The 24,894-nt window shown below is 38.7% G+C and overlaps 1 protein-coding gene across 10 annotated transcripts in view; it reads right to left on the reverse strand.

Annotated features, from left to right (window-relative positions):
- Window positions 1-289: 289 nt before the first annotated feature.
- The window catches only part of TMEM131L (transmembrane 131 like), an 82,434-nt gene continuing 57,829 nt past the window's right edge, over window positions 290-24,894 (reverse strand). For 6 of the 10 annotated variants that reach the window (XM_062637487.1, XM_062637485.1, XM_062637489.1 and 3 more), the window contains 18 exons: window positions 24,506-24,615; window positions 23,007-23,079; window positions 20,361-20,503; window positions 19,590-19,732; window positions 19,072-19,258; window positions 17,987-18,172; window positions 16,304-16,453; window positions 15,079-15,695; window positions 12,615-12,769; window positions 11,518-11,642; window positions 9,875-10,032; window positions 8,776-8,961; window positions 7,680-7,758; window positions 6,567-6,652; window positions 4,830-4,950; window positions 3,130-3,218; window positions 2,155-2,297; window positions 290-702 (listed from right to left, as the gene is read on the reverse strand). In XM_062637487.1, the coding sequence (XP_062493471.1) occupies window positions 424-702; window positions 2,155-2,297; window positions 3,130-3,218; window positions 4,830-4,950; window positions 6,567-6,652; window positions 7,680-7,758; window positions 8,776-8,961; window positions 9,875-10,032; window positions 11,518-11,642; window positions 12,615-12,769; window positions 15,079-15,695; window positions 16,304-16,453; window positions 17,987-18,172; window positions 19,072-19,258; window positions 19,590-19,732; window positions 20,361-20,503; window positions 23,007-23,079; window positions 24,506-24,615 (3,030 nt within the window). In that variant the 3' untranslated portion in view covers window positions 290-423. Of the gene's footprint in view, window positions 703-2,154; window positions 2,298-3,129; window positions 3,219-4,829; window positions 4,951-6,566; window positions 6,653-7,679; window positions 7,759-8,775; window positions 8,962-9,874; window positions 10,033-11,517; window positions 11,643-12,614; window positions 12,770-15,078; window positions 15,696-16,303; window positions 16,454-17,986; window positions 18,173-19,071; window positions 19,259-19,589; window positions 19,733-20,360; window positions 20,504-23,006; window positions 23,080-24,505; window positions 24,616-24,894 lie in introns of those variants that run through there. The other 4 variants (XM_062637494.1, XM_062637486.1, XR_009968274.1 and 1 more) reach the window with 3 other exon arrangements.

The raw sequence follows: 24,894 nt of genomic DNA on the forward strand, positions 1-24,894 counted from the left end.
GGGAAATCTCTGATCTGCACCAACAGGCAGGTCCCCAGTGCTACTGTTCAGTACAGATGCGACTGCTTACGGGTGTAAGTTTGTACCTGCAGATCCTAAAGCACTCCCAATTTATACCACAGAATGTAAACTTCAGAAGAAACGTGCAGTACAGGTTCGTGGATGCTTTAAAGAACCTAACAGCATCCTTATCCTTGAAAAAAATTGAGTTTTAAATTTATAGCCTTCACCTGACAATAACAGCATCCTGAATACGCTTTGCTTTGTAAAATGCACTGAATGCTCAGACTTCAGTAAAAAAAATTTATTTTCAATATAAAAGTGCCAAAATATCCACCAACATTGTAATCTATTCAACAACCAGCTTACTCTAGTAATCAAAATTGCAAGCATCTTTATTCACATTTTAAAATCAAATTCCTTTCACACATTTCCACAGTAACCCGAGTCCCTCGAAAGTGGGAAATTTGCATTTCGATTGGCTGCTGTAGTCCATATGTCCAAGTTCATGTAGGCACGGAAGGGGTTAAACCTTGGATAGTATTCCTGCTTACACATAACTGCCTGGTTCTCCACGTGGGTTGAGTGCTGGGTCGTGGCACTGACGGGGCAGCAGCTTTCATAAACATCACTCTGAGGTGCCCAGATGGAACCAAAAAGTCCAGACATTGGAGACAAGCTTCGGGTGCTTGAGAGGTAGGGCTGTAGGGCAAAATAAAATCATCATGGGAAACTGCAAAATGGACCAATTGGAAAAAAATGTGGACATGTAGTACTGAGTGGGAGGAAGCTGAATCTACACAGAGAACTTAGGAAATGCACAAGTAGAAAACTGGACAAGTTTACAAAGCAGTATGTTTGCAGAAAATATTACAACAGCATTAGTGTGTGTGTGTGTAAAGGCACTTTGCTAAATGAAGCCATATGAGCTCCTCCCTGCATGGCATTGATATTACTGTAACAGGAACATAATATTCAGTTCTGGTCAGGCTGTTAAGAAAAATAAGAGAGAAATGGAAGACGCAATGAGCACCACATATGTTTTGAGAGTTAAAAGTGAGGACACCTAAGAAATGACAAGAAAAAGGTTGAAGTATGTGTCAGTACTGAAAGACTGAATGCTAGGAGCAGAGTGGGGTATTCACTGTGGAAAAGAGACTATAACTGGGAGCTAGGGAATTTAGTTAGAAAATTTCGAAAGCTTATAAAGAACCTCCTGGAGGGCAAGATGTGTTAGGCTGTGAGGAAATCCTCTCGGAGAAGGTCACGGAAGTCTTGGGACTTTTAAAACTGAATGAAACACTGAAATGTATTGTAGGGAAAAGCTCACCAGGGAAATGAACTGAATTATCTAATGTATTTTCCAATCTTTACCTTCTGTGTTTCCTGGCATTCCTGAATAAAATATGAAATAAAGCCAACTCTTGTTACCAAAGAGTCTTCTACCAGTTTTGCCACTTTTTAATAGTCATAATTTTCACTTTTGCAGTTGGAAACACTTCTTGGTTAGTTTTAGTCAAAATAAACCTACTGTAAATAAAAAAAATAAAATTCTAAAATAGACTATTTTGAAATATGAGCAGAAAAGAAGGTGGTTACTGTTGCAGACCACCTTGAACCAAAGTCACTACATTGCACTATGGGATGACATACACATGGCTAGTCTGGAGCACAACAGATCAAAGTCAGCACTCAGAAATCTGCACGACTCCATCTTCAATCACCTGGATTTCCTAGCATAAAAAACCTGTCAAAGTCACTGAGAGCAGCTGTCCATTCAACTCTACAATTTTCTAATCTCTCTGGGTTTTGCTGTCAGCACTTTTTGTGTTTTACCCTCATCTGGAAAGGTTGATTTTGATAGGAAAAAGTCTTAATAGACTATGTAAGTGCAGAATGTTTTTTCCATATGCAAGATGATTTTAGTCAATTTTCAGGCAAGAGGATTTGTCTTAAAATTTCAAAGACATGGCCCAGTAGCAACCTTGACCAACAGCTGGGAAAAAGCCAGGCCACCAATGCCAGCATCACATACATATACCAGGGTAAAGGATTCATGAAGAATGTGCAAGCAACAGGTAGAAAAGACAGGAATGCACTGGGAAGGCTTTGAAGAGGTGCACAAAGGCAGAGCCTTGCAGTGACAGTACTCACCGCGGAGCTGACATAACTGGTGGGCTCCCAGGTGGGTGGCATGTTGGGAGGTGCATTCCAGGTGGAGGGACAGTTCTGGTCAATGAAGGCTGTATTCTGCACCGCTGCAGTACCTGGGAAGCCACTAGGGTAGTTCATGTTTTCTGCAGTTTATAAAAGCAGGAAGACAAAGTAAGACTTTTACAATATGAACTCTTAACATTTCAGTGGAGAAGCATTGAATCTTCTTGGAGTGAGCCAGGCTGGAACCAGCTTAAGCCTTCAGTGACTTCAGGCAGCTTCAGGGCAGCACAGCAGCAAAGCATAACAATTTCTGTTAACAGGAGTACCACTCTGTATTAGGGACTCACTAACAAACTGCTATTAGGAGGACAGGATAAAGGGTTGGCAATCTTTCTACTGGAGAGCAGAGTCTTTATTAGCAACAGAACTCGCATGGCAGAGCATACCCAGGCTTCACTGCCAACTTGCCTCAGCTCTAAGCACCTGAGGGATCACTGTGCTGCCTGTGATACTGTAGCCTGACCTTTAATTATTGCTTAGGTAATGCTAAAGAATTTTAGGTTGTTGCCAGTGTGCTTCCCAAGCCAAGAAATTCTAGCCTGGAAAGGTAATTGTTCACAAGAGGCCTTCTGTTTCACACACTTGAAGGCAGAAGCCTACCAGAGGGGAAACAAAATTACGCAAACAGATTTGTGTAATACTGTAGTCACGAGAATTTTTCTCTATTCCCTCTCAGAGTCCTGTATACTGGCTTTGCAGGCTTAATAACTCCATACAAAACCCAGTCTTCTCATCCACCACATGTAGACATTGTTTATTACTACAGAGCACCCAGTCAGCTGGAAACCATAAAGCCCACTTAAGCAATCAACACCCAGATGTTTATAGACAAAGCTCAGCCTTTGCTCTACAAAAGGTGAGAGTTAAAAACATCATGCCCAGCGATAATTCATAAGCTCTATTTCAACTTACCTTCTGGGAAAGCACCGTATTCATTCATCTCTAGTGGACAATACATGTTGGAAAACTGGCTGTCGCAAGCTGCATTCCAGTCGATGAAGCTGTCCCAAGAAAAAGAAAAATCTGCTGTCAGAAACAATTTGCAGAACTTCTGAAAACTGTTTAGAAATACTTATTTAACGTAAAGCTGTTGGATGCAAAATGCCTGCAACTGATGATGAGGATTTTCACATTCTGCTTGCCAATTCTGCCAGGATCCACTCTGACACACTACGCAACGATTCTCTCACTGAGCTCTTTTCCCTCTGGGAGGCTGAACAACTTGTAATGACAGCTACCAGAGTCCTGCAACATCTAACTGGCTTCAACTTCTTCCTCTGTAAAAAGAAAATAATTGTACTTCTTTCCCACAACCATGGAAATGGTAGATATAAAGTGAAATAATGTAATGTGAGGTAGAAGAAAATGTAACCCATTCTCAAACATTTGAATGCTTGAGAATAGCAATTAAAATGGAGATTTCTACTTTCCCTGCCACACACGTTAAAGTCCTGTTAAACAGTACGTTTTCTAAACTACACATTAATTTCTAGGGATTGTACTTGTTTTAATTAAAATAATTAAAATTTAATTAAAATAATAAAAGAAGACTTTTCAAAAGTAATTCTTGAAGATATGTCAGTAGCGAAACAAGCCCTGCTATGCAGAAAGCCTGAAGAAGTCCAAGACTGCATACAGTCTGGACAAGGTAGGCATATGAAGGTGGGATTTCAGTTCAAGTTGTACTAATTCAATTTTACTATTTGGGCAAGAAGCTATTGTAAGTTATTACTACTACATATGAATAAAGAATTATACATATTTTTTGCATATAAAGTCCAAATTGAGATGGGCATATGAAAGCAAATTAGCATAATACATAATCTGCCACAAATCACATGTATTTCACCTGATTCCAGAGTCGGACAGATTGCCAGCCACTGCTCCCAATCACTAGGGTTGCAGTTTGTTAACATGACAGTCAGAATTGAGGTCAGCAGGTTGGTTGGGATCACAAGACTGTCACTAGGGGATTTCCACGTTACCACTATGTCATTTCGGATGACAGGATCTGACTTGAAGAACTAGCTCTAATTCACTGCTATGTGGTGGCAGAGTATTTCTTCTCCGTAGTTTGTGGTGCATCTTTCATTAGTAAAATTTGCAGTGTGGAGAGTCTAAAGTACAAGAACTACTCAAGTTCATTACTACAGGAAGATCAACACAAATCTACACAGAGCCTGAAACAGTAAGATGAGCTTGCATCCTTACACCACACTGGATTATTTGTCTTTATTTAACAATGTCTGTTCATGCCATTTAACACAGTACACACTGCATAACAGACCCCATGATAAGCAGAAGCCATGTGTTTAGCAAGAGGGCAACAAATGTAAAAGCCAGGCCCTCTGCCTGGCCAGGCAACAGAAGTGGAAGAAACTAAAAACTTTCCAAAAAGTATTTAATTAAACTTGAAAGAAGTTCCTGGATATCTCTATATGAGCAGAAACACCTCTGTCAGCAAAAATTAATCCCAATTTACTAATGGAAGAGCATAAACAACTAGAACCGAGATTGAACTGGCAGCAAGAATTTAACTATTATCTGCTTTTCAGATATTGTAAGATAAGTTCAAGTGCAAGTGCAGTCCTCTGCATGTTTACATAACTTACCTGTTGTGGACAGAGGGGCTTTCTTGGATCACGCATGGTATATTATTCTCAAGGTTGTAGTTTAAACTGCTTGTCAGGCAGACTGGCTGGGCAGGCCACAAGTCTCCTGTTGGATAAAGACCTAAAAAGGGAAAAGGGAATGAAATGCAGAACAACAGGAAGGAGGCTCCACAAACTCCAAGTATCACAAGGACACTTTATTCTCAGATCCATAAGGACTGTATGTTAGACTAAAAATATCCAGTTAGTAACCAATCTATTCTTCTGTGACGAATGTCCATCTTTAAACAAATCTCAAAATTTCTACGTGTTAAAATATATATACATAAAAAGACTTGAACTGAGAAGCAGAAATTCAACAAAACAGGGCAAGAAATTCCTACAGACTGTCCTTAATTCATCAGCCATCCGCATTAGGTGGCACCCTTCCTCACAGCAGGACAGACGGCAGGGATACCAGCCTCTCTCTCACCCACCAGTCAGTAACCATCTCTGAAGTCTAACCAAGGATGAATGCAGTGGCAACAGGGTCCCATTCTTAATGGACTAAAGCTATTCACAACCAAACAATTTGTGAACTCATTATGGATGTATTTAGCCCCTAGGGCAGATTTTCATTGTGCTGCTGTCTATGGACTAAGTGCTCTGACTGCCCACAGATACTTGGTTTCTATCAACCCTGGGAGAACAGGCAGCTGGAGAAAAGAAAAATTCCAAATTAGCAGTTTCCACAAGAAAAGGGTTGCAAAGTTGGTTCTACTTCACTATTTCACATGATAGATATAACGGATACTGCTACCATGGAAAAAGTTTAATCAGCATTTGTGACCAACAAGATTCAGGTTAAACCTACAGCAGAATGGACAGCCACAGGCAGGCAGTTCTGTTGCCTGAAAGAACCATGTGTCCTAACCATCTTTCAAACTCCACCTCACCGCGCCTGATGCCTTTATGAATCCCACTCAACAAGCTAGTATTACTTCCCTTAGAGATACAAACAATGAAAACTCGGAGAGTTTCAACAGCCCAACCCAGCTTCATTCATTACTGCTTTCAAAAAGACCAAGTCCCAGATGTCTAAATTTAAAGACAAAAGTTCATATTTGATTTGATGCCAAGCTTCATTTTAACACAACCAGTGCTCTTCATCTTCCAGCCATGTTACTTCTGGACATAAATCTCACAAAGCAAGAGGATGACAAAACACCCAAAGAATACCTAAAACAAGTTGAAACCTAAATGTCAAATTCTCCTAAGTAACAAGCGATAGGACAAGAGGTAACAGCCTCAAGCTGCATCAGGGAAGGTTTAGACTGGATATTAGGAAAAATTTCTTCACAGAGAGGGTAATCAGGTATTAGAACAGGCTGCCCATGGCAGCGGTGGAATCACCACCCCTGGAAGTGTTAAAAAAACATGAGGCCCTCAGTGATATGGTTTAGTGGTGGACTTGGCAGTCCTGGGGTAATGGCTGGACTTGAACTTAAAGGTCTTTTCCAAACCAGTTGTTTCTATGATTAACATAGAGTAGATCCAGAAAAAAAAAAAAAAGAAAGAAATCAAAGTTATTAGCTTTCATTTAGCTAAGCTAACTTTGCTCTTAACTGGTTTAGAAGTCAAGTTCTAATAACAACATGTCTATCAAGTTGGTGTATAGAAGTATTATTAGCAACATCAATAAAACTGCTTGACAAAGTGTGCAAAAACCAGCTTCAGTTGTTAATAAAAGTAACTGACCTTTATTTTTGTCAGGATCTGCAGCTATGTCAGTGAAATTGGGACATAAGCTTTCAGGATATTGAGGGATGCTATTCATGTCTCTGCTGGATGAGAAGAAGATTTAATTTCTTAAGTCTAGACATTTATGTTTCATAATCCAATGTATTTTGAAGGAAATATACAGAGATGTAAAAAATGAACATCATGACTGCTAATGCTTTCCCACTTTCCTGATTTTTCATATTTTAAATTGCCACTGGGCAATTTTATAAAGGTATTTTTTTCCTCAATTAAAACACATGCAAAATGAATAAGATTAATACATCTTAATTACCCCACTTCTATCATCCAAGTATCAACCTATTGCAAATTAATTCAACAGCTCTTCTCTAAAATTGGAAGATGAGTAGGATCTCTCATAATGTTTCAATGCTCCCAACAACTTTCAGGGAAGTTTACTTTTATGTCCATGAAGATACATAGGTGCACATAAACATCAATTTCATATTTGTCAAAACCCATCAAAGAAACTAGTCAAAATGAATGGAAAGGGAACATTTGCAAGCACCAGAATCCCACAGGATTAAATTATTTCTGCTAGTAAAAAGAGAGTTATGAATGAGAAGTGAAATGAGGACTCACAGTAAAAATTGCAGATGCTATCACTACTACAGTAAAGAGGTAGAAAGGAATGTGGGGGAGGGGGGAATCAATTTTCATGCTGTATATCCTAGGAGAACATTATTCCCATTAAAAGAATAGCATCAACTTGAAAGTCTCATTCCCACCTTACTTTTTTTGAACTGTTATTACTTGAATATAACAAAGTGGTAATGGAAATGTAGTTAAGTTTTAAGACCTGGAAGAAATGAGAGGGGAAAAACACTTCCATTTTTTCCCAAATTTTATTTTACAGTTGGAAGCATTTATTGTACTTCCCCAGCATAATCCACTTTGCATACCTCTTTTCATGTACTGAAGAAGATTCTTCTTCTTCTAACCAGTAAGTACAATTAGATGATCACAGAAAATGACAATAAAACAGGTAGGTATAATTTCTCAAACTGAGACAGGATTTCAAGTTGGTGGTGTTTCTTTAATGTCTTACAGGTGGAGATTCAATTTTTTTACCTGGTATTGCAGATGTTATGAGACAGATTTAAAGTGATAGGAGTTTCAGATGGAAAATCATTTTGTGAAATATTCTCTCCTAAAGAAAAGAATGACTGTGAAAAACAAAGATCCTAAAAAAAGAAGTATGCACAGAATATACTGTACACAGAAACAGAACCATCAATGGTGTTTATCAAGTTTTCTCTCACACCAGAGTATCACTAACTGCATTAATTTCAAAGCGTGCTATCTACATCCACATGGTCTTAAATGTATTTTATAAGTGATTACCACACTTTTAATGGAGAGGTTCCTTGTGACTACCAAATCAATTCTGAATTTGAAATTACTTATTTTCTTAAGAGGCATCACAATTTGAACAAACAGAAAAGTCAGGTATGCACAATTCACTACCTATTAGATTGGAGGTATAGATGCACCACATACTATCTTTCGGTAATTTAAAGTTTCACACAAATACACATGTAAGTACATGAATATTTTTAAATTATTCAGAATGGCTTTTTTCAGGTAAGCTGGGCTTACTTTCTTTAAAATTTAATTCTAGTGCCACATCAGTCTGGATAGTGATGGCATGACAGGGTTTAGGCTTTCAACTACTTAAATGATATTCAGGTACTCAAAAATCTGCAGTAATGAACCACAGTTCCCATTTCACGTATCGGTCAAGTGGCTCAAGTTTTCCGGCTATTTATGCCTCAAATACAGCTATGTAATCCTAGCATCCTCAGATCTGGACTGCTTTCACACATTCCTCGTTTGTGGATTTCTTAAAACAGCTGTAGTATTTTTCAAAGAATAATGTGATATAACAGAAATACAAAGGCAGAAATTGTTTTGACTAGTTACTCTCAGTTCTTCCATCTTTCCATGAAAACAAACTGAGCAAGTGAGCAGCCTGACACTTTCTCTGTAACCTGACAGCTCATGTTTATCCTCACAAAACTTGTGGTACTTTTTTCCAAGTACCAAGTTCTTTATATCTCTCCCCATGTTTGAGTTACATGTCCCATGCCACAATACCCCTTTCCATTCAGAAGGAAGCCTAAAATTCTGCCCACTACTGTGCAGAGGTGATATTTGCAGAACTTACTGGATGGAAGAAAATGCCTGGCAGTAATCATAGGCTTTTTATCTCCATCTGAACTGCTGGTACTGCTCCAGCTACCCCAGCTCCCACGACTGGCACGAACACTTCCTGATGAACTTCCACAATCCGAGCTTGAATCAGAGCAAAACTTCTCCAAACACTTCTTTTTGGACCGCTGATAAAAACTTTCTAAAGAAGTTGTAAAAAAAAAACAATGATACAAAACATTTAAAAAAAAAAAAAAATCTTTCGGCTGAAGATTCAGTGAAAAGTCATCTGAAACACGAATTTACATGGTTTCTCTGAATTTACTGATAATAGGACAGAAAATAGTATTTACTGATGGCCTCAAAATAAACACATAAGCCCCCACCACAAGGAGCTTATAACCTACATGACATCCCCAATAAAATGAATGCAAGTGAGGACACAGTGCAATTAGAGGCATTGGTTTGAAATAAGAAGCCCACACTGTTCTTTGAAATATATAGTTTATATTTTAAATATGAGACATATCCTTGTGGTAGGAACATGCATACTGAAAGCAGTGACAAATATTGTGAGTAATGAATTCATAAGTAATAGGTTCTCCTTTCCTATTATCTCACCAGGGAGGCAAAGGACAATCCTATAAACATTGGTAGATTCTTCAGCCCTCCTCTTCCCCAAAGCCAAGGAAAATAGCTGCTTAACATCTTGACAGAAAGGCAGGAAGCAGGTATCCACGCTAGAGGTGGTTTTTAAAAATGACCTGCCTATTCTAAAGGCGGCTCTCACAATACACCCGCTTCAGTTAATACCAGCTTTAATTTGAGCACACAGGCAGAGCGTCAGCCCTTCAGCCGGGAACTGATGGATTATGACTTTAAACTGACTCCTCTTCTGATTTGCACCACAAACCAACTACATGGACAAAGCATGTGCAGCCCTTCAGAAGTGAGCAGGTATTATTTCAGGCACCGCTTCGTGCCAGTCCTGCCATCTTCATGTCGAGGTTAGAAAGGGAGAGAAGCCCAAGTCTCTCAAGGAAGGAATACAGCCCTACTGCCACAAAAACCATATTATGCTGGTTTCCCCATTTAAGACAATTAAGACTGCATACCTGTTTCTCCCTGTATGGACAAGCTCCCAGGCTTCTGATCCACTTTACAGTTTTCCCCGTTACCCTGAGGACACCAGGCTCTTATTCCAATATTTGCTCTCAGATCCGGCCTTTCAAATTCACTGCACATATGCTTCAATTCATTCTGCTCAGGGACCCTAATACAACCACACCCAAAGAAACATGTTTGCACTCCGCATTTCTGCTGCATTTTTCCTTTTCAGGCATTAAACACTTCAACTCACTTGACTATTGAGGCAGCATACAGGGCAAAGAACAGGTTCAGGAGTCTTAATTCCCACTTTTACAGAAAGCTAAAAAACCTTTCCCAAAGTGCTCTATCCCACCACACAGGCTACTACTTCTCAAGGGGGTAAGCAAAACAACGTGTGTACGTTTAACTCCATTCTCTAGTGCACTTGCAGAAGTAATTACAGTATTTACAGTGATAAGTACAGTCTAGCATTGTACAAAGACCTACATACATAGAAAAATGTGCCCTATGTCTATTTCACTGGTGTAATTATAACTAGAGTAAAACCACCATCCGAAGTAATCTCGAGTTTATGCTAGTAAGACTGAAATATCTGGACCCAATATCTTAATCAGAGAGTATTAAGGAGAAATGAATAAAATCCATCTGTCAAGTTTCTACAGGAAGGGAATGGTTACATCTTAACTCAGAAAACAGCAACTGCTGAATCAGTTCAAGGAGCAGAATTTTAGTATTTCTCCTCCCATTTTTTTTAATCCTTCCCAGCTACAAAGGTGTGCATCCTACAAAGATTTACACATGCTGACTTCCCACACAATGAACAGTAATTTGTTTATAATGAATTATAACAGCCCCTGCAGATTTACAATCTCCTTGTTAAGTCCACTGACCTCAATAGGACCACTTGCAATAAAAATTAAGTCTGTGAAGGCTTTGTAGGATCATGACCTAAGTCAAAGGGCTGGGGGAAGGGAAGGAGGAGGATTTTCTCCTCATAAGTGTTTCTATTCAAGAAGCAGCTTATAACTGGTATCTTTTAATAATAATCCAAATAATTTAAAATACATGAAAAAATATATTAAAAGTAGTTTACAACTGACATTAGAAATGCTTTTAAACAACCCTTAAGAGGAAACCAAAAGTAACCACCCAAGGTGCTCTCAACATTCTTCTGAGCCTAGTGATGCTGTAATATTTGTAATCATTATGGCAAAAATGCAAGCCACTCTTTCTACATATTTCTCTTCATCTTCCAGAATTACTAGAAGACAACATTGCCTCAGTTACTCAATACAGCAGATGATTCTCCTGAAGGTGGGACCATTTCAACAACTTTTTTTTCCTTTCTTCACTGAACAGAATACATGACTCAAATTTATTCGCACAATACACAATGAAATTCCAGACTGTAACACAGAGCAACCACTGCTATACAGAATGGGGTGTGTCTATATATATGCAGGTTTACAAACGGAATTTTTTTTGGTGATACTTAGTACTGCACATTCTTAAATATAAGGGCTCAGGCCTGGATTAAATTGTGTTTATTTAAACAGATAAAGCAATCCTGCCAAATGTACTATGGAAAACCTTCGGAAACGTTACAGCAACTATGTATTTCTTCATGACTTGGTGAGGCAATACATACCTTGTAGATATATTAACACTCTTCTTCTTATTTTTCCTAGATGTTCTATTTCTATTCCAATTCATATTTGGTAAGTTTCCTTCCTTCTTCTCCTGAGGTTTCTTCTTCCTATACACATCTTCTTGCTAAAGGTAAAAATATGAGCCGAGAAAATACATACATTATAAAATGAAGTCAACTCAGTAAATGAACTCCACTGGATTTTTCCAGCTAAATTTCTCTGGACAGAACAACCAGACCCAAATGCATAGTTACTTCATGATTTAGTGCCTTTCCACAGCACATCCTCTTTCCAGCACCATCAATTTGACCAGCCTTTCCAAGACTCTGTCCTTCAAGACACCAGCAGATGATGAGAGAGAAATATCTGAATTCCCAATGTTAGCATTTCCCCCCTCATTGCATCTAGCTCTGACTTCCAGGGAAATAAAAAAGTGGGGGGGAGAAAAAGGAAAGCAGTCAATAAAATTCCCAATGCACTAAAAACAAAACACATCTGCCAGATTTATGATCAGTCTGTGTGCAAGTTCAGCAGCAATAAATCCTCTCTTTCCTCAGCAGCTGGGGGGTGGGAGGGGGTTGGGGTATTCATTTGAATTACAACTGAGGAAATTATGGGGTAAGTTAACCAACAAATAATAGTAATTTTAAAAAATGCAAGAAACAAACTGAGCTACATCAGCCACACATGGAAACAAGTTTCTAACAACAGTTCCCAAAACAAGACCAGACTCTGCCTGATACATATTCATCAAAGCATAGTAAGCAATTGTTCCTTACACCTTTTTGCCATGAGATTCCTATGCAGTAGACAGGACACAAATATAAACCAAATTCTTGGGTTTATCAGCTACCTGATGAAGTTCTTTAAGTGTTTTACTCTGCCTGCAATAAATGTACGGTCTGCGGCATTAATATGCAGTGGATGTGGACAGCACATCTGCGTACTTTCTTATTCATCTGATTTACAGTGTTTCAGACCTGTGAACAGGTAATAATCCCTACGTGTACATACATACCTGTATGTCTCTCTCTATATAAATAAACAATAAAAAGACCATTTTAAATTTGGAAAGCACAAAGATCACAACACAAACCTCAGAAGAAGTAATCTCCTCTTTTCCGCAGCACGGAGTCTCTTCTTTAGGTCCCTTACTCATCTTTTTCTCTGTGGAAGGCTTTAGGTTGATCTGCTTTTTTAAAGTCTCACAGTTTTCTGTTTCATTCCTGAGAGGCACTTGCTGGCTATTCCCTACAATTACAACAGTAACATCAGTTTACTTGGGAAGAGAATGGGCTCCCAATCATAACCACAGCATCTTCTACCTTTCTTTAAAAACAGACATGTGTTGGTTTCCAAAACACTCAGAGACCAAAATCAAGGCTGATGATGCTGAAAATTTCGAAAGCAAAAGCTAATGTTGTATAAAAATTCTTACAGCAGTTGCAAAAAGTAGCTCTGATTCAAGCACATGGGCACACCACTCCTAGCACATGCCTAAGTTACCCAAGAACTGCTCATTTCATCCAAATTTGAACTATTTGGGTCCCAGCCATGGATCTGTAATATAAGTCAGGGAATACTGAGCTAATAAACGGAAAAAATCCTTCAAGCTGGGTAGGTAGGAGACCTTTCAGAAATGGGTAGATCAAAATAAGAACAGCCTGTATTTGGTCCATGATGTCTCTGAAGTGCCCTCTGCATTCACTATGAAGACAGAGAAACCATCCTTTCTTTCCACATTAGAAGTTCATTTTCTTGAGAGGCTTGTGAAGAAGAAGAAATATTCTTGTGTAACGAAGTCTAAGAGATGAAGAAAATTAGAGGAAACCTGCCTCAACAACCAGCTGAGTTGACCAGCTGAGTCGCAGCCAGTGCTGGATAGGGCAGAACTAACTTCAGCTCTGTTTCAGGTATCTTGGATATCTGGTATACATCCACAGTGATCTGCTCCGAGACTCGTCTGCTCCGCATGAGAGATGCCATCACTTACTGGTCTCCTCATACAGTCAAGGTCCACCCAAACTTTTTTTTGTGGTTTCCTATCTATCAACCACCTACAGCGTCCTAGCTCTGACTCAGCCACCTTCTCCTCTCTGGAGCAGGCAGTCACAATGACTGCAAAAGAAGCCCATATGAATGAGACACTGGAAACACCAAGAAAGGGAGGGTGCCAGAGCTTTAAAACCACTCTATTCTTCTCCAGCATACAAACACGGGAGTACCTGAGATCTTTAAGAGTCTGTTTGCACAAAACCAGGTCTGCAACTAAATCAAGATAGAAACACTGCAGCATAGTACTTTTTAGACTTCATTTATCCTATCAAACTTCTTGAATCACAGACATACATTCCTGACAGTGCACAAAACAACTGCTCAATAGACAATACATCAGATTACCTGTACTGCTTTACCACTGAATACAAGTACTCCTGAAACACTGCCTCAAGGTGGAAGCTTTGTCAATGAAAATGTCTACTTAATCTCAATTGTTTTATGTACAACCATGATTTCCACAGTACTTCTGAGTTACTTTTCGAGTAACTCAAAGTTACTTTCCTGTGCACATAAATACAGTTAAGACATAATTACTGATTATTCTCTCCTCTATCTGATTTCCTAATTCAAAGCAAAGAATGAATAACACTCTGCAGTTTAGAAGCACATGAAGAATGTAAAAATACTTTGTAAGTATGGGTGAAATTATTCTGCCTCTACCTGAAGACAGCACTCTTGTGCCTGCTGTATCTCACAGATAACAACACAACTGGAAACAACAGGCCCACTACACACTACAGCAGGGCCTGAAATCCTGCTGTGATGGCTCACTAAGTAACTCTGCCACAGTTACAGCAAATGCCAGACTTCAGTGTTCAACTACTCAGCTGAGTTCCCAAATAAAGCCAAGATTCCAGAGGACGCATTCTCCTACCCTGCTCTTTATTGCCTCCAGGTGCTCTCAAGCTGCTCTTAAAATTCTGAGTTGTGAAGGTAAGAGGTAAGACTTCCCAGGCAGCTTAGTTCCACAAGTGGAAAAACCAACCCATCCAAAAGTAAGGTAAAAAATACAGCTATGCAGCTACTAAGAGAAAGGTCAATCTGCAAATTCCTACAAAATATAAGTGCACAATACCCTCTTCGTTATCTTAGGTGGTTTTATCAAAGGATATCAAAGAATATCCAGTACTGGAGGTGCTGGCTTCGTGACTAAAAATCAGGCATCAGATTTTCAGTGGATCTGAAATGTTCTGGGATGTTTCTGAATATTTGACAAGGGCAATTTTTGACTTATAAGCAGATCTATGACATCAATTACTTTAACCATTAAAATGTTACTGCATAAGCTCAAAATCTGTAAGCTAAGGCAAATATATGATTTATGAAACTTTTTAATGCAAGCTGTTTCCTTAAGAATGTAAACAGATAAATCATCATGAAAACCTAAGAAACACATCTCCTTGTCCCACACAAGAGACAAAATCCTCACCACAGTGAACTCAACAGAAGATTTCACCCACCAATTCTGACTGTCAGAAATTAAAAAAAGAAAAGAAAATTACCATTATTTTTCCTAGAAATTTCTTGCAGTTCCGGCTGTTGCTGAGGTGAATTTCTGGACAAGTGACTTTCAGGTAGCTTCTTGGACATCTTCACAGGACAGAATTCCTGTTCTTTGAGCTCGACTAGATTTTCTGAAGTTTTAAGGTTAGTTTCCTTAGGAAACATACATGTTTGAAGATCTTCCTTCAGATCACACTCTGAAGAAGTATTTTTCACGAGAACTGTATTTTTCAGTGCACTTTCTTCTTTACCCAGAAAGTCTTCTGGAAGAGTTAAATTCTTGTTAACATTTATGCCATTTGCATATTTGAGAGTTACCCAGTTCTCACTGACAACATCAGTGCAAATGTCCTCTTTTGGTGCTGAGATTTGGTTCTCTGCAATCTGGTTTTGTTTCTCATCGGTAGCTGCAACGGCACTGCCAGCCACTGTGTTTGGTTTCTGCTTACTGTAGTAAACTGAACATTTGTGTTTCTTCTGAGAGTGACTGTAGGTCGCAGGACTTCTCTTTGCTGCATTCTGACTTCGGCTGGAAGAAGTGCCTACAGACAGGAAGCCCTTCCCTTTACCTTTATCTGAGGAACTATAGGAATCCATAAATGTCTTGCAGCTTCCCCTTGAGAAAAAAATAAATTGAGATTTGCTTTTATCTACGAAGCTATCATGAATTGTTTTATAGCCTATTTTTGTAAAAGGGGGGGGGGGGCACAGTCACAAGCTGTGACACTGCACTGGGTCTTCAATTTACCATATCAGCTAAGCACATTCTGATTTCAGGGGGAGCTGAGAAAGACTTGGACTTCAAACACATTTATATGCTTCAGTAAGCGCCTAACTGACTACCCAAGGGGGTCAGAACTGAGGACCACTAATGTATTTTCACCTCTTTCCGCAACTGCTGTGATGGAACCTTTACTTCTTTTTTGTGGTTTCCTATGTACTACTATCATAGTAAAGGATACATGCTGTATCTTTTACTTCCATCACACAATTTTTACCCTATGCACTACTAACAATAATCAACATTTATAAAGTTCTTCCATTTCTCTTCTGTGGAGACGAGACCCAACACTAAAGGCTCTCTGAAAAAGGCTGCTTGGAACATCATCTCCTCTAAACCAGTCCACATCAGTATCAAAATACAAACAGACAAAGCATTAGTCCAAAATACATAGGGTACAAAAAAAAAAAAAAAGGCAATTCAAAAGAAAAAGGTATTCTTACTTGTAGGAATCAGAGCTGATTATGTCAACAGAGTTGCTGTTCTGCTGTGGTGAAGAACTAGGATTTGGCCTCTGTCTTGACTTCATGAACTCTGCTAGGATATACTGGGCTTGCTGGAAGGCTATTAGAATCACGCCGAGCAGGGACAAACTGCCAAAGAAAACTACAGATACTGGTGTCTACAATTTTCAGGTGTATTCAGTGATAGAGTTAAAAAGCTTTAACAAAATGCATTTTCCAAACATTTTGTTAGTAAATTCTAAATAAGGAGACAAATAAGAAAGCTCAAAACACAGTTTAAAAATTAATAATTCTAATGGTCTTTTCTTTTCCTTTTTTCTTTATAGCCCTTGCCAGTTATTCTCAATAAAATAACTTGGCCAAGGAATTTACAAAGGAAAAAAAAAAAAAACACCTGTTTAATACTGTCTCTTTCTTTTCCTAGAGAAAATACGGGCATAAAATCGGCTACAAATACCACTACACTTTTGAATTAAACTTGAAGCTGCAAAATATCCTCTTTCTCTGTTGTCTTAATTGCACCAAATATAAACTGATCAGAATAAAGATCTTTGTAATTCATCAAACCACTTGCTCAATCATGCAGTATGAATTTTTTCAGCAGGAAAACAGAATGAGAAACTCCTGATCTTTCAGATCCCTGTAGTCTGCTTCTGTTGCATCTAGAACCAGTAATGTGGTCCTTAGTGTTGCTTCACTTACGCTCCGTTTTCAGTGTGAAAACAACAATGCAAGCAGAACCACAGTGTGCATCAGGATCTCAGTGAGGTATGCATAGGCACATGTATGTATCACCATGACATTCACATTTATTGCTTGTTAGTAATGATTGTAGGAATTCAGATTGGTGTGATGAAAGCACTGGGGATCATCTGTGACAAACACAACGTTCAGTTCACACTACACAGTGTGAAAGGTTAGTTAAAGAAAACAAGAAAAGAATATGTGTAGGAGCAGAACCCTTAATTGTTGTACAAAGGTACTATCCTCTTAAAAGCAGTTCACCATGTGCAAGCAAGGAGTCAGCTAACAAGAGCCAATTAATCTTTCTGGGCTAGCCTGTATAGCAGTGTGCCGACCAAAACCTAACAACAAACACAAGTATTTTTCAACAAGTGAGAGAAGGAAGAAGGCATAAGGAAAAGCAGGTCTTCACTTGGTTGTCTGAAACTTTATAAATAAAATTCATGTTAATTTTTCAGAAATGCATCAAGATAATCTACCAATCCACTCGATTCTATTTACAACATTCAAATACTGTTACATGTTGTGCTGGGTTCAGCAGTAGCAGAAGGGCAGGAGCGAGAGAGCAGCTGGGTGGTTCTGGGTTGCCAGCTGGGCTTAAAATATGACACATGTGCATCTCTGCTGTGGCAAGAGTAAGTCTTCTTAGCAAGGGTACTCCTGTGGGGGTATCCTAGTCTTTTTTTCTCTGCAGCCTTAACATGGAATTTATTATTAGGAGCAGAAAGAAACGCTTGACAACTCTGTTACCAGCTACTGAATCACACCTAAGCTGTCCAAGCCATCTGTCAGAAGTCTTGGGACACAGATGCAGTAGAGATTTAGGCCCTATCACCACTAAAGATCTAACACAAGCCAAAAGTGCTTGTGTTAGCATGGGTCCCTTTCGAACTGGTACACGGGCCCTGAAAGCATTACCTTACGAAGAGGACAGTTAGCCTCCAGAAAGACTCTTCCCAGCTGGGTCCTGGCACCACATCTGCACACAGTGGTAACAGATGGTGAGGAAGAGTCACATTGAGCGTGAAGCGGAACTCCAAATCAGCAGCAGTTACCAGTGTAAGCTCCCGGATTACCCATGAAGATGTAAAGTCAGGAGTAAACCTGTCACGAAAAGCAGACAGAGATGGTGTTACTTTTCCAGTGCTGGACTGAATTTAATTTTCTGAGTCACACCAATACCAAAAATACAAAATAACTTCTGATTTAACAATATATATATTTAAAAAAAAAAGACAATGAAATAAGTTACCACTGTCTGCTTAGACTACACAGATGCCATTAGCCCATAACAGAGGTAAGACTGTCAAATTGTCAAGTGTACAGGCAGCATTACTTCAGAAAGGGCCAAGTGCTACAGTAAGCCTAGAACGAGGCAGGGAAAGCAGAAGAAACCATCAGATTTGTCTCTTCTTCTTATTTATTTCCCTGGCCCATACCATTATTCCGTCTGACCGCCACAGGTACTGATAGAAGGTATGACTTGCTTTCCAGTCAGTAGAGGTGATACTTATATATGAAACAGCAGACACTGCAACACAGTAGTATTAGCTCTATTTGTGTTTAAGTCATGATTCTCACTCAACAGGATTTTAAAAAGAATCAGTTTTAGATTATGTGCAATTTTAGGAAAACATGACTAGATTGTGGTCAGGCTACTTGGAAAAAGCCAGGGAATAACAATCAAATAATAAGAAAAACCCAGTGGCAAAGCATTTCTTACTCTTTGTTGTGACAACTGTTTTGCTTTAGTTTATTACTTCATAATGCACCGATAAAAGACACATAATACTGCTTTTTAAAAATAATTTGAGTCTCACAAAGACACATTATTATCAATTTGTTAGAATAACCCTTACTGAAAAGGGGAAATGCTTATGAAATTTGTATTTGAAGCTCACCAAATTTTATGTGAGGGTGTGATATTGGAGTGTCTGTTACTGAGATTAATTACTTCAAATTTCCACTTAAGTTAATTTGTCAGCAAATTTGTCAGTGCTTACACAATGCTTATCTCTCGTGATGAGTTCTGAGCCAAGAAAAATTCCTGACAGTCTAACACTTCAAATCCATATCCTTGGCAACTGTAACCATTGATTTTCATTGATGAAATTGTTATAGGAAGAGGCCCAATATTCTCTACTTTGAAGTTCTTCGTAATGGATAGGATTTGCTTGCTGTCTTTCAGTTCTTAAAGGAGAAAAAAAGAAAAATTATTTTAAAGTGTTTAAAAAATTATTTTTCTTATGTTTATAAATAAATTGCTACTTTTACTTTCAATCTAATAAAAAAATCAGAAGTGATCAACACTGATACAGACTGATTTGCAGTAGTGTATTTCTAGAATCTGTAACTATTATCAGTCAGTGTTTTGAGAAAATAGAATCTACAGCTCTCATGACCAAGCTCTTCAGCTTTTTCTATTTCAACATTCTGTTTACTTTACAATAATGTGTATCTGTACCACTACAGAATAATACAAAATAATACAAAATCAAGAGACTTGTTTCTTCTTACTCACGTCGTCTGCAGTCCATTAGTGTAGCTTCTGGCACCTTGAATCGAAGAGATCCTCCTGTACCAGGTAGTCTTCCCCCTACCTTAAGCAATTCTTTGGCTCCAAAGCCTTCTACATTGACCACATCCAGAACAGTCAAGTTGTTTCTGCCATAATACAAAAAACAAGCAATCAGCTGCTAAAACACAAATAAAGTTTGTGAAATCACTGCTTTGCTATCTAGGTGCCAATCCAGGACAACAGTGTTTCAGTAACAGAGTTACTGGCCACACCAGGATAGGTTTCCCCTAAATGCAGAGCAGACCACCCTGGAACCAGTCACCAGTGAATTTCACAGAGTGAAGGAACAAGCTCTGTGACCACCGCCACTGGGTAACAACAGTTCCACCTAGTGAAAATGGTTGCTTTTTCCATAAACTATCTTTTCATTCAGAGACAACCAATGAGTGGCTGCACATCAGACACACTGGATACTCAAATCCTGTCACTATGAAGCTAAATGGAAAATAGCAAAGCCACCCAATGTGTTGCTCACTTAACTCAAAATTACCTCAGTACATTCATATGCATTTTAGAGTCCACTGGTCACATACCAAGGAAAAACAGGTGCTTTTTTAATGACTGAGGCATAAGACACAAAGACCCTTTAAGCAATTTTTATTAAACTGGAGATATTCTGACTTTCAAATTTTGACCATTTGTCTTTACTTCAAGATTTTGTAAATTCCTTTCCACACTGAGTTATTTGATTCTCACATCTGAAACTTGGCTTACCTGATTAAAATAAGGGAAGCTACTCTTCTGTAGTCAACTGGTGTAAAAATTACACCAACTTTTCTAGTTTCCAGTGGCTGCAAACTTAACCAAAGCAGCTCAGAACTGCATTTCTGGTTGATGAGATCCTCCCGGTATGTGTTCTGTTAAACAAAAACGTACTTCTTATTCACAGAAAACGTGTGTTTAAAGATCTCTATAAAGAAAGCACTACAACTTTACTTAGCACCACATAAGATATTTTTGGCAAGGAGCAGTAACTGCTAATTAACTTGTTATACAAAAGTCTTTCAACTTGACAACATAAAACATCAGATAAGGTTGTTTATTTGAGCAAAAGTTCATATTACTGCATTTATTATTATGAGGAATGTATTACTTCATTTTTTCAAACAGCTTTTATTTGCTCAGATGGAAAAGAAATTATATAGTGTCTTTCATATTCAAGGAATCCTGAAACACTTCACAACACAATGAGAACTGACACTATACTGATTGCACAGGGAAATGTGGCAACCATTATACCCTCAGTATAAAACTTGCAACTTGATTTAAGTGAGAAAGGGACTGTTGGCAAGTATGTTGACCATTTAAGTCACTGGAAACAAGCCAAAGTGAACTCCCTACCTTATTAATTGAAGACCGGAACTACTAGAAGTACACTGAGTCTGGAAATAATGTTTTTTTTTTTTTTGTTTTTTTTTTTTTTTTTTTTTTTACACAATTCTGCTGTTTATTCTTTTCCCCATTTAAAAAAAAAAATAAAAAAATAAAAACCACCAAAAACCAACTCCAAAACTCTCTATTCCAGAAGCTGGGGTCTCATCTTAGAAAGGGGTGATCAGACAGCTAGAGCAGTCAAAACAACCATAAACATTACTACACGTTACAAAACAGGCTCTGGCTCAGTGGTTTTTCAATTCATGGCTGTTGTACTAATGGTTCTTCTGATCTTTTCCAGTCCAAACTGTTTTTATTCTTAGTCCATTTTATGAAAAATGAAGATGCAAAAAAGTTTCAGAACCTGCATTTAACAGTCAATATTTAATAAAAGCAAACCATATGTGGCATTTGCAAACTTCACCCTGTCACTCCCTACAAATAAAGATACTCATGCACTCAAAATGAGAGCCTAACAATTCATTACACGTGTCTATAAAGTGACCAAGGAAATAATGACAAATTCAAAAATGTAAATATTAACAGCTAGTGATTTGTTAAATAAGATCCATCTCATACGTGCTGCATACCTACCTAACTATACATGTTCCCCCTAGCTCTTCAAGTCTCTAATGAAAAACAGGTATTACACACATTGATGTAAAGATCTACTGCTATTTTTCCATTTGGTCAAGCACATGGTGTATGGGACTGTGGAAACTCAGTCCTAAACAAGTACTAGTGGAACTAGCTTCTCTTTTTCAGTGTGTGGCTACAGGCTGCAATTTATGAACTGCTGTCTCCTCTCCTCTTACAACTGTTGCCAGAAAGCAAAGGTCAGCTTAGATTAGTATAGCAAACACAGCCTTTTCGTTTTATAAGGTACTAATGTTTCATTAAGGTTCTAAAGCACATGTGCAGAAATATGTATCTATCTAGGATATTAAAGAGGCGACTGCAGCATGCCCAAACTGCAAGGAAAATATATCAATTCCAGGCTTTTGTACAAACTAGAAGTCTAAGAAGAAACTCTCTGGGACCCTGGACAGTACTCTGGGTTGCCAGAAAGTTGGGGCTGGAGAAGAGAAGGCTGCGTGGAGACCTCATAGCAGCCTTCCAGTATCTGACGGGGGCTATACGGATGCTGGGGAGGGACTCTTCATTAGGGAGTGTAGTGACAGGACAAGGGGTAACGGGTTAAAACTTAGACAGGGGAAGTTTAGATTGGATATAAGAAATTCTTTCCTGTTAGGGTGCTGAGGCACTGGAATGGGTTGCCCAGGGAAGCTGAAAATGCCCCATCCCTGGCAGTGTTCAAGGCCAGGCTGGACAAAGCCTTGGGTAAATGGTTTAGTGTGAGGTGTCCCTGCCCATGGCATGGGGGTTAGAACTAGATGATCTTAAGGTCCTTTCCAACCCTAACTATTCTATGATTCTATGATTCTAATATGCCAATATCCCTGATATAGCATCTTCTCTATTCCTGTCATGCATGACACAACACCTCAGGGTTTAACCACAGTTCAGCACCAGTGTGACACAGTGAAGTGTCATCACACTCATGCTAAAAATGAGGCAATGGGAAACAGAGGCAGCTATAACATCCCAACCTGAGCCTGGTGGAGTTGCAATGAGACTGAGCTGAAGTAGAAATCCAGCTTTCTTCTCCCTTGAACTATTGGACAGTATTTCCCTCTAATGAAAAAAATTATCAGCCAGCTTCTGACATAACCAACTCAAAAGCCTGACACTTCATGGACAATCACAGAATGCAAACTGTGGCTCTTCAACACATGCACACATGCATGCACACACTCAGACTCAAACTCTGGAAAATAAAGGTAATTGCAAACATGCAAACCTGACAGAGAAGCAAGAAAACACTGTTAAATTGCTTTAAATAGCACTCGAGAACAACTCAGATGTAGTGTAGATAGAGCTTTTTCTAGTGTATCAGAACACTTCAATCAAAATGAGCCATCTTACCCTGTAAGAACATTCATCCATGAGCCTGAATTCAGTGGTTGTGAAATTAATAGCTTGCACATTTATGCTGAACCTAAATAAACCAAAACAAAAAATTTAGCACTTCAAACCTAGTCTGTCAGAACTACATTGGCTTATTTTTAGATACTGGCATTTATTCTAAAATAAAGAATACTTTTACAATTGCACTTTGGCAGATGTGAAATAAACGTGGGTCTACATTTTAACAGAATACACTACAAATCAGTTTTATGTGGATTCCACATATTTGGAAAACAGACAAACGGCTGGGCGTTTCAGATCTCTCAGCAAAAGATCACCACCAAGAAATACAATGTCTAAGCCACACAAACACAAGTGCCTCAAAGCTTTTTCTGCCCGCATAACTGTTAAGAAATAATCATTCTCAAATCTCATTAATTTACTCAAATATCCCTCTTTCTGCTCGTAATTTGTTTGGGACAAAAATCTTATTTTCTTCCACATACTTTGTAAATTTAATTCACTTACAGCAGTTATTTGCCTGACTGCAGATTGTAGGCATTTCACATTAAGGTATTAAAAACAGACATAGGAAAACCAATAGGTAATATTTTGATTACAGAGGACTAATGGACCTCCAGCCACTGAACTCATAATTCACTTGTCACAACTTTCTGTGACACTGGATTAAAACCAACTGGTTAATGGACATGATTTCTGGTAAACCTAGAACATCTGCAGAAACAAAAGTGTGCAAATACAGAGAAAATGTAATTTCAAATCACTAGAAAGAGTCTATGTGGAAATTCTATTTGGTATGCAAACAGATGTAGTTATTAATGTGCATATATACACACACACATATATATGCACATACTAGTACGCATGTAAAGAAATGAGGTTAAGAAGGCAATTATACAGGGATTTGGAACCCAAATCAGTAAGCGACGCTTAAGCACATGAGTAGTCCCATCGGCTCCAACTAAGGAAATAGTCTACCAACAGTTTTTCAGTTAAGTGTGACAGACAGGGCTCTTCTGCTCTTCTTCAACCAGGGTTTTTACTTAAGAAAAAGTGAAGAGGAAAACTTTTTCTGGTAGGAAGGCTCAGGTACATTCCTCCTCACTGATCAGCCTACAGCCTCTGTATACTTCCCAACTAGCCTTGCGGGGAGATGCACATCCCCAGCACTGCAAATTGCTCCCCTCACCTGGGCAGTTTGCACAGGCTTGCACTAAGCCCCAGATCTTAAAAGATGACAGATTATAGTCTACAACCGGCAGACATAAACTTGCTGAAAACATGCTCAGTTTGATCAGTGACTAGGTACATTACAAAGTCATTCTGCTTTGTAAGCTGCTCTGAATATTATTATATCTTCAAAAATGGGTCAGAACACTGTCCCCACCTAAGCTACACTGAAAAATTAAAACAAACCGTAAGCAACAATCAGAAGGCATGGGAAATAAGATATTTTAAAAAGGAAAACAGTATCCTGAGATAGTTATACTCATTACCATTTGTTCAGTAGACTCAGTGAAGCTTGGGGATCAGGGTAGTAAGAAAGAGGCAGAAGCTGCAACGTAACTGGGAAGGATGAAGGGTTTCTTAGTACAAAATATTTTACCTAAACAGTTTGGAGGGGAAAAGAAACAGTTAAAAACTACATACTTGAGAACTGGAAGGTAAAATCATTCAGCACTGGTAATATGATCTGCATTTTCAAAGGGCTTCAACCTGGCTTCTGTTTTAATGCAATATAATCAACTGTGCACAAAACTGCATGGAACAGCAGGACATGTCACTACAATGTCATCATTCGTCGAAACAGCTAAGAGTGCATGAAGAACCACATGTGCAAATATACAGACCTTCCCCAGCCCCTAAACAACCCTTTCATTCGGAT

The sequence above is a fragment of the Pezoporus occidentalis genome, unplaced genomic scaffold, assembly GCF_034315485.1.
Source record: "Pezoporus occidentalis ecotype Australia unplaced genomic scaffold, CSIRO_AGI_Poc_V1 ctg53, whole genome shotgun sequence".
Lineage (NCBI taxonomy): Eukaryota > Metazoa > Chordata > Aves > Psittaciformes > Psittacidae > Pezoporus > Pezoporus occidentalis.